This window comes from Somniosus microcephalus, chromosome 11 (assembly GCF_052327205.1).
Source record: "Somniosus microcephalus isolate GS21.2 chromosome 11, FLI_Smic_1.0, whole genome shotgun sequence".
Classification (NCBI taxonomy): domain Eukaryota; kingdom Metazoa; phylum Chordata; class Chondrichthyes; order Squaliformes; family Somniosidae; genus Somniosus; species Somniosus microcephalus.
In genome coordinates, this window is record NC_140997.1 from 18,745,227 (window position 1) to 18,755,236 (window position 10,010).

Consider the following 10,010-nt stretch of genomic DNA (forward strand, 5'->3'; position numbering starts at 1 on the left):
TGCATCAAAAAAAAACTGACGCTGCATTAAAATCCTAGCAAGCAGAGAAATCAGTGCGGTGAGCCGCCCTGATCAGCTCCGATGGACGGGCCACGCTCGATCAGCTCCAATGGACGGGCCACATCATCCGCATGCCCGATACGAGACTCCCAAAATAAGCGCTCTACTCGGAGCTCCGACACAGCAAGAGAGCCCCAGGTGGGCAGAGGAAACACTTCAAGGACACCCTCAAAGCCTCCTTGGCAAAAATGCAACATCCCCACCGACACCTAGGAATCCCTGACCCAAGACCGCACAAAGTGGAGGAGAAGCATCCGGGAAGGCGCCGAACACCTCGAGTCTCTTCGCCGGGGGCAAGCGGAAGGCGAGCGCAAACAGCGGAAGGAGCGCACGTCAACCCAAGCACCCCACCCACCCGCCGTCTGCCCCACCTGTGACAGAGACTGTAGGTCCCACATTGGACTCATCAGTCACCTGCGAACTCATTTTTAGCGTGGAAGCAAATCATCCTCGGTTCCGAGGGACTGCCTAAGAAGAAGAGCCGCCCTGACTGGGCAAACCCATCACCTTCCAGCGCTATAACATGTTTGCGCCGGAGTGAGCATGCTCACAACTGGGAACTGCCCTATTGAGGCCGCAGCGGCGCCGGTGCACTCTGGGAGCTGTAGTTCGCGCCGCCATTGGGCCTCGGGCTAAAGGGCGAGCGGAGAACTACAGCCCCCAGAATGCCTCACACCCCACCCACACAATTTAATCAAACGATGAAACAATCGCATTTGTTGATTCATCGCCGCTTTTAAATGAGTTGATCTGAAAACCGTTTGCAGACGCAATTTTTTTTAGGGGGAAAAAAAGAGACTGTTTTGGTTCAAGTCATGACGCTTGCTGCCGGTGAGGGCCGCCCGGGTCAGCTGGAAACAAAATGGTGGCCGGCGAGGAGGCGCTGGCGTTGCTAAGGAGGTTGCTCTTTCTTTGTGCTTCACACACTCGGCCTGGGAAGGTGGAAATATGATCACTGCCCCCGATGTCGTGGCTCTGACCCGCGAGGATGACTACGGGGAGCCGTGCAACGACGACTCGGTGCCCCCTTTCCAATTCCAGCCCGACAACCCCTGGTCCAAGACGGCCACGGCTAAATTCCCGAAGGATTTCATTCTGATTTCCGAGTTTTCCGAGCAGGTAGGCCCTCAGCCTTTGTTAACCATCCCGGACAATGCCCGCGGTAACTTTGACCTCAACTATTTCTCTCTCAGGATCATGTCCGTCGATTACCAGGCCTCTTTTGTGGGGCACCCGCCCGGCACCAGCTATCCCAAGCTCAACTTCGTGGAAGACTCCAAGGTGGTGCTGGGGGACTCCAAGGAAGGGGCTTTCGCCTACGTCCACCACCTCACTCTCTACGACCTGGAGGCCAGGGGCTTCGTCCGGCCCTTCTGCGTGGCTTACATCTCCGCCGACGAGCACAAGATCATGCAGCAGTTCCAGGAGCTTTCGGGTGACTTTTCCAGAGCCTCCGAGTGTTTGAAAACTGGAAACAGGAAAGCGTTCGCCAACGAACTGGAAAAGAAACTCCAGGACCTGGAGTACACTCGGAATGTGTTGCACAACGAAACGGAAATCCAGAAAAGATCCAACGACAAAGGATACTACTCGTCGGTCGCGATAGAAAAAGCCAACGAGCTAGCTAATGTGGAAAAGTGTATAATTGAGCATCAAGATCTTTTAATGCAGATTAGAACTTACTCGTACAAAAAAACGAAAGATTCGGACTATTTTTCTTACGAGCCAGATTATGGCATAAAACAATCCGACACCGAGTTGGAGCAATTGTCAAATGCAGACGAATTGTGTGAAAAAATTAGCTTTTCCGATAGAAGATCTTACACGCCCAAATTCACAAGGGCCAAGTCGGCAAAATGCTTTGAAAAAAAGCTGAAAACCTTGGAAGAACTTTGTGATAGTTACTTTTTTAATCAAACTCTAGAACAGCTTAGGCAGGTGGAGAAATTCTTCAGAGGTGATGTATGCTATCTAATTACAAGCCAAATTGAAAAAAAGCTGCTTCAACAACAGCGAATAACTTCCTTTCTGTTTGAAGATCCACTACTCTTCACCGATGAAGCACAAGCTGAAAAGCAACAGCACTGTGACAAACTGCTTCCAGGTTTTAATATCCTCAGTCCTAAGGTTTTGGAACACCCATGTTTATCAAATGAGGCCACCAGCTTTGAGTCGTACAAGTCTTGTGTGGAGTCTGTGCCTATTAAACTGGATCAGCAAGCCAATGTAGAGAGTTACCATGGGACTGTGGCAGGTTCTATTCCATGTAAAAATCCTCCAGGAGCTTCAGACTACCTTGAATTGGAAGGGAAAGAAAAGGGAAGTATCAGTAGCGGTGAAAGCATTGAAGTGCTGGGTACAGAAAAATCCTGCCCAGCCCAAATAATTTCCTCTAAGTCTGACGGCCAAACAAACTTCCAGTGTCAGCATGCAGAAATTGTGAGGAGGAAATTCGTGATCACCAAGCGGACAAACAGTGAGGACAGCATTGAAGTCCTCAGTACCACCGAATCTCTGATACCCGAAGATCTTAAGGCCACCTATCCAAGTGCAATACATGAAGAAGAACTAGCTTTAGACAGTGAAGAAGAAAGACGGCTGAGCACAGGTCCTGTGCAGCCTGATGTGAATCTAAACCATGGAAATGGATTTAGCAATGCTGATTTTGAAAATAATACTATAACGTTGTCTGTTTTAGCTGAGCCTGTAGACTCCACTTGCTGTATTGGGAAGGAGAGCCCAAATTTTACTAGATCAGTACCTACATTTGTAACTGAAGAGTACAATGATGGAGTCGTCAATGTTCCACCACAGCGCAGTAAAAGCATAGACCAAATATTCCATGGTGATTTCCCACAGCAAGACGAGGGAGCTGGATTATATGCTGATCAAGTATTGTCTACCTATGAAAAGGAGTACAGTGATCCACCTGGTAATGGAGAAACCGCTCCGATTCCAGTAGAGGAGTATTTGGACAACATTAGTGCATCTTTATGTTCTGATCGGACTCCATCTCCAGCCTTCCCAACCAGTCCATCAAAGAGGCTCTCTGGAAAGCGTAAGAAACATTCTGGGAAGAACTCGCTGTGGTTTATAAGGCAATATTCTTTTGCACAGCAGGCAATTTTTTCATTGCTGTCGGGGCGGACACTTGTAATAGTCGGTGAACAAGAAGGAAAAGTCAAGAAGCTTGTCAATGCTTTGTCAATGTTTGTCCCCAATTGTGGCAGGGATGCAGACTCTATAAAGCAATGGTTAACATTCCCGTTGCACATCAACCATTTACAGACCTGGAAACTCATTGGACTTCAGAGGTGCGTATTAAATATGGGTACAAGATAGCTATATTTAAGGACCAGTTTACTTTGTAACAAAGAGAAGTTTGGTACTGTAGATGCATTCTAGAATTTAATTCATAATAGATTAAATACAGAGTTTGGAAGAATGCTGTGAAACTAGTCTTGTAGGTGTTTGTGTAACTCCCTTTGTCAAGTACTGTGGATCCCAGGGCTGGGAGAAAATTCTCAAAGCTCTTCCTGATGACCTCTCATTTTGATTTTGTTTCACCAGATGTGAAGCAAGCTTTACAAGTGTTCTCCCTTTATCAGATATTGGGTTGCTTGCAAAAATGGGAGTATTGGGACTATTAATATCACTTTGGATTTTTTAATCCAATTTGAAGGGTGGTTTCCTGCTCCAGCTGTAGGCTTATTTGAAAAAACAACTTTTATACATGTGCCTGTAAATATTTTGATAGTGAGCACCACCCTGTCACCTCGGTAATCTATGAATATACACTTGCTAAGATACATTCTCTCAAACTAATAATAATAATCAACTTTATTGTCATTGTTAGTGCACAAGTGCAGTACAACGAAATGTAGGCTTGCGGCTCCCGAGAGTGTACATTTAGATTAAGACATTTAAACATTCAACATACATTTGGCTTGTAATACATTAACATAAACATAACCATAATAAAGTGCATTGGCAGATGTGCAGGCTTTAGAGTTTATTAGTGGAGTTCAGTAGGATGACAGCCCTGGGAAAGAAGCTGTTCCTAAATCTGGTCGTTCGGGTGCGAATGCATCTGTAGCGTCTCCCAGATGGCAGGAGGGCGAACAGACTGTGGCTGGGGTGGGTAGGGTCTTTGATGATGGTCCGTGACCTCCGTAAACAGCGTTTCTGGTATATGTGCTCTATGGTCGGTAGCCGGGTGCCGGTAATGCGTTGGGCAGTTTTGACTACCCGCTGCAGGGCTTTCCGGTCATAGTAGCTATAGCTGCCATACCATACTGTGATACAGTTCGTCAGGATGCTCTCTATTGTGCAGCGGTAAAAGTTAAAGTTAGAGAGGATCAGAGGTGACAGGTTACATCTCTTCAGCCTCCTTAGGAAATATAGGCGCTGCTGGGCCTTCTTCACCAGAGAGGAGGTATTGAGGGACCAGCAGAGGTCTTCTGTGATGTGGACTCCAAGGAACTTAAAGCTGTCCACCCTTTCCACCACAGCCCCATTGATGTGGATGGCGGTATGACTTCTGCCTTTAGACTTCCTGAAGTCCACAATGATTTCTTTGGTTTTCTTGATGTTAAGGGCCAGGTTGTTATCGGCGCACCACTTCACGAGATGCTGGACCTCCTCCCCGTAGGCTGACTCGTCGTTGTTGGTGATCTGGCCTACTACCATGGTATCATCCGCAAACTTGATGATGGTGTTGGAACCATGAACAGCCACACAGTCGTGGGTGAGGAGGGGGCTCAGCACACATCCTTGTGGGGCCCCTGTGTTCAGGGTCGGGGGGGGGGAGGAGGTGTGGTTACCTAATTTGACAGACTGGGGTCTGTTAGGAAGTCCAGGGTCCAGTTGCAGAGGGAAGTGTTCAGGCCAAGAGTGTGGAGTTTGGTGGCCAGCTTGTTGGGGACGATAGTGTTGAATGCTGAGCTGTAGTCTATGAACAGCATTCTGATGTAGGTCTCTTTACCATCTAAGTGATTCAGTGCAGAGTGTAGAGCAGTTGTGATTGCATCCTCCATTGATCTGTTTGCACGATAGGCAAACTGGTGTTGGTCAAGAGAGGCGGGAACACTGGCTTTGATGTGAGCCAGGACCAGTCTCTCTCAACACTTCATTATGATGGGTGTGAGTGCGACAGGTCGATAGTCGTTCAGGCACGTCACAGCTGTTTGTTTTGGCACAGGAATAATGGTAGCGGTCTTGAAGCATGTAGGGACTACTGCCTGGGCCAATGACAGATTGAAGATGGCGGTGAAGACATCACCCTTATATGATTTCTGAAAATTGTACTCATACATTTTATTTCTCCACAAAGATTGATTTGTGTGACATTAGTAAGATGGACTTAATTACATTTTAGCTAAATTTATTGTAGGTTTTTTTTTTTAAGTCCAGTTAGAGCTTTTCATTTGTCTGGCCGGTCTGCTTCATGCAGGACAGTAAATACCCACCCAGAATGTACATGTCAAACTTGTGCATAAATGCCGACAATCTTTTGGGATAGCTTTTTTTTTAAAGCCCATCTTCGTTTGCAATAACGTTTGATGTTTGTGTCATTGTAAAATCTTTTAACTGCTTTTTGTGTAATTCTGTAGCCTCATCTATCAACATCTTTTTTACATGAGATTTTGTCAAGCAGTTTCTCACTGTTTGGTGACGGATACTGACTCTTAAGCAAGAAGAGAGTCAATGTTACATGAAATTAGAGTCGGGTGAATTTAACACCTTTCATAGGCAGATAGCAGTAAATATTTTGCATTCTGCACAGTGCATTGAGAATCAATTACACAATGAAACTCAAAAGCATATCCATGAGAAGCATGCAGTTCCCAGTTGTTTCTGTGCACTTGCCACACAAGCTGTGTAACTTTGCCACATTACTATTGAAACAAGGTCAGATGATGCATTCAGATTTCTTATTGGAACCATTCAAATTACAGTCTGAAGCTATTTTATCTTCAGACCTGTAGGTTTTGCTCCTGAGTTACCTAAAGACGCTAAGCTGATGGATTTTTAATAAACTGAACACTCTTCACACAAGTATTATCACTTTTGCTGTGTATAAAGTGACCATTAACTACCCTGGTGCTGTCGTACTAGTGTTTCCCCATTGCAGAGAGGTTTTGGAGGAGTGTCAACACAGGATCAATAGTTTAACTTGGCAGTGTGCATTGCAAGCTCCAAGCATACAAAAACCAAGAGCAGCAAGACCAACTCTAGGAGCAACTCTCTCACCACTTGGAACTTTGCACCGGGTATGATGATGATCCAACCTGGTGTGAAAATGCGTTTTAATATTATGAGAGTCACTGCCCCCACCTGCTGTCCCATCATGTTGGGTAGAAGCCATTCAGAGAGTGGTGCTCTGAGCTTGCTCCTTTGTCACTGAACTGAATTTGGAGTGTAATGATACACTGCCTTGCATAACTCTGGTCTGCCACTGCATGTTGCATTATACAGAATCTGCCCGAGATGCTTTGTATAACTGTGTCCTCAGAGTCTGCAGTCATTCCACTTTAAAACATCACGGCAGTATGTTACTTGTTTAAAAAGTTCCTTAAAATTGCTGTGCTGGGTCCAGAGAGGGAAATATGATTGAGATTGGTGACAATTATGAAACTGTGTAAAGTGATCAGAAAGTGTGCGTGTGGTTAAAAGGAATCAAAGGCTTCCACTTTTCAGACATGAAACCATTGATATTTGAGAAAAGTCTTAACTGCAATCCTCCCTTTGTGTTTACAGCTAAACGCAGGAAAGTTAGCTTTTACTAGTAACTCTTCCAGGCAATCCAAACAGATTTGTTAAATTGTGAATTCAATGTTTATAGAGTATTGCAGTATTAGATGATGGTGTGACTGTTGTCAGTGACGTGGCTAACCTACACAGAAGTATTTTTTAAAACCCTGCAGCACTTCCTGAGAACATTTTGTTGAAATCTTTCAATTGTTCCATCTGTGCTTTATGTCTATTGCTGCAATTAACTAGCTGCGCCTCTAGCCAAGCTGTTCCAGTACAGCTCCAACACTGGCATCTACCCGAAAAAGTGGAAAACTGCCCAGTTATGTCCTGTCCACAAAGCAGGACAAATCCAATCTGGCCAATTACCGCCCCATCAGTCTACTCTCAATCATCAGCAAAGTAATGGAAGGTGTCATTGACCATGCTATCTAGCAGCACTTGCTCACCAATAACCTGCTCACCGGTGCTCAATTTGGGTTCCGCCAGGACCACTAGGCTCCCGGCCTCATTACAGCCTTGGTCCAAACATGGACAAAAGAGCTGAATTCCAGAGTTGAGGGGAGAGTGACTGTCCTTGACATCAGGGCAGCATTTGACAGAGTGTGGCATCAAGGTAGAATTGAAGTCGATGGGAATCAGGTGGAAAACTCTCCACTGGCTGAAGTCATACCTTGCACAAAGGAAGATGGTTGTGATTGTTGGAGGCCAATTCTCTCAGCCCCAGGACATCACTGCAGGTGTTCCTCAGGGCAGTGTCCTAGGCCCAACCATCTTCAGCTACTTCATCAATGACCTTTTCTCCAACATAAGGTCAGAAATGGGGATGTTCGCTGATGACTGCACAGTGTTCAGCACCATTCACAACTCCTCAGATAATGAAGCAGTCCGTGCCCACATGCAACAAGACCTGGACAACATTCAGACTTGGGCTGATAAATGGCAAGTAACATTTGTGCCACACAAGTGCCAGGCAATGACTATCTCCAACAAGAGAAAGTTTAAACACCTACCCTAGACGTTCAGTAGCATTACCATCATCTAATCCCCCACCAACATGCTGGAGGTCACCACTGACCAGAAACTTATCTGGACTGGACACACAAATACTGTGGCTACAAGAGCAGGTCAGAGGCTGGGTATTCTGTGGCGAGTGTTTCATCTCCTGATTCCCCAAAGCCTTTCCACCATCTACAAGGCGCAAGTTAGGAGTGTGATGGAATACTCTCCACTTGCCTGGATGAGTGCAGCTCCAACAACACACAAGAAGCTCGACACCAGATCGCTTGATTGGCACCCCATCCACCACCTTAAACATTAACTTCCTCCGCCATCGGCGTGCAGTGTGAGCCATCCACAAGATCTGCAGCAGCTCGCCATGGCTTCTTTGACAGTGCCTCCCAAACCCATGACCGCTACCACCTCTAAGGACAAGGGCAGCAGGCACATGGGAACATCACCACATCCAAGTCACACACCATCCTGACTTGGACATGTATTGTTCCTTCATCGTCGCTGGGTGAAAATCCTGGAACTCCCTCCCTGACAGCACTGTGGGAGGTCCTTCAACACACTGACTGCAGCGGTTCAAGAAGGTGGCTCACCACCACCTCGAGGGCAATTCGGGATGGGCAATAACTGCTGGTCTTGCTAGCGATGCCCATAATCCCCTGAACACATACAAGCCAGGTAAATTACACTCTTTTGGGGGGGGGGGGGGAATCCTGTAAAGAACCTAATTGCAAAAGTGAACTCCAAAGCAGCAGGTATGACTATTGGGGGGTTTGCAATGCATGGTCATTATTGTAGTAATTTTAAAGCAAAATGGACTGTTAATTTGAAACCCACACTATACATGTAACGTTTTATAATCCCTATAATCCCCCTAGATCTCTGCGCTCTGTCTATTCTGACCTTTTGAACATCCCTGATTATAATTGCTCAACCATTGGCGGTCGTGCCTTCAGCTGCCTAGGTCCTAAGCTCTGAAATTCCCTCCCTGAATCTCTTCGCCTCTCCACTTCCCTTTCCTTTCCTTTTAAGATGCTCCTTAAAAACTACCCCTTCAACCAAGCTTTTGGTCATCTGCCCTAACATCTCCTTATGGCTCGGTGTCAAATTATTTTTTGGGTAACACTCCTATGAAGCGTCTTGGGATGTTTTATTACGTTATAGGTGCTATATAAATATATAAGTTGTTGTTCACTTGCCCAAATATATCTTGGAGCTGGGAGAATTCTATAATTCAGACTGAATTTGAAACGGCCAGAATGTGAATTTTGAAATTGGCGCTATTGCTACAGTGTACAATCCCATTGTCAGCGAGCAGTCCTGTTGAGAATGAATTGGTAAATGTTTTGTTTCTTTTACTTTTCTAGAGTAGCTTCTCCTCTGGGTAGCAGTGTGCTGCACTCGCTGAATCGGTACAGTCGCTACATCAGCATTCTAGACTGTGACAGCAAAACCCTCCGTTGCCCGCTATATAAAGGACTGCTGATCACCAGGCTGGCAGACCACAGGACTCAGATAAAGAGGGGCAGCACATATTACATGCACGTCCACAACATGCTGACCCAACTGTGCTCCCAGGCCTTTCTCTACACCTTCTGCCACCACCTGCACCTTCCCATCGATGAACGAGAAAGCGAAGAGTCGGTCACCTATCGAAGGGCAAACTTTTTAAAGCACCACCTGGGGCTGATGAATGATGATAGCAAGATCGTGCGATACTTTGCTGAACTGATAAAGATGCACTACCTACATGAACCTGCAAAGGGCTTAAATCCAGTTCTGCGGTTTAACTACATCTCCAATGTTGTGTTTAAGATCTAAGTCTGCCACATTCTCCATTTCAATGCTGAATTTTTATTATGTACTTTGATCACAGAAAAGCATGACCTTTTTCTGTCGGTTTTTCCTATGTTGCTGTACTATCGCCTGCACTGTGAAAAGGCATCAGTCTGGCTATGGCAGGTAAAGGAAAGTTCAGCCTTTCTAATTTACAGATCATTGGATAACCTTTTAGTGACGAAACTGAATCAAGAATTTACAGATCTGGTGCATTGAAGTGTCTTCAACTCCATATTCTAGGTTGCATTTTTTTTTTATGTCGTTGGTTTGGGGGAGGGAAATTATCTCCGGATGATGTAAAGCATCAAGGGGAATGGGATGGTGCAGTTTCCTGAACCATGGGTGAA

The 10,010-nt window shown here is 45.8% G+C and overlaps 1 protein-coding gene across 1 annotated transcript; it reads left to right on the plus strand.

Annotated features, from left to right (window-relative positions):
• The first annotated feature begins 705 nt into the window (after window positions 1-705).
• smcr8a (Smith-Magenis syndrome chromosome region, candidate 8a) lies at window positions 706-9,744 on the plus strand. The gene is made up of 2 exons (XM_086000269.1): window positions 706-3,374; window positions 9,192-9,744. Exons 1-2 carry the CDS (start codon window positions 1,009-1,011, stop codon window positions 9,643-9,645), a joined length of 2,820 nt encoding a protein of 939 aa, XP_085856395.1. The 5' UTR covers window positions 706-1,008; the 3' UTR covers window positions 9,646-9,744.
• Window positions 9,745-10,010: the final 266 nt, after the last annotated feature.

What these genes read in the sequence shown, in the direction of transcription:
- smcr8a (XM_086000269.1), top strand. Translation starts at nt 1,009, where the DNA reads ATGATCACTGCCCCCGATGTCGTGGCTCTGACCCGCGAGGATGACTAC. An exon ending in AAACTCATTGGACTTCAGAG is followed by an intron (nt 3,375 to 9,191) that starts GTGCGTATTAAA and finishes TTACTTTTCTAG; the next exon opens with AGTAGCTTCTCCTCTGGGTA.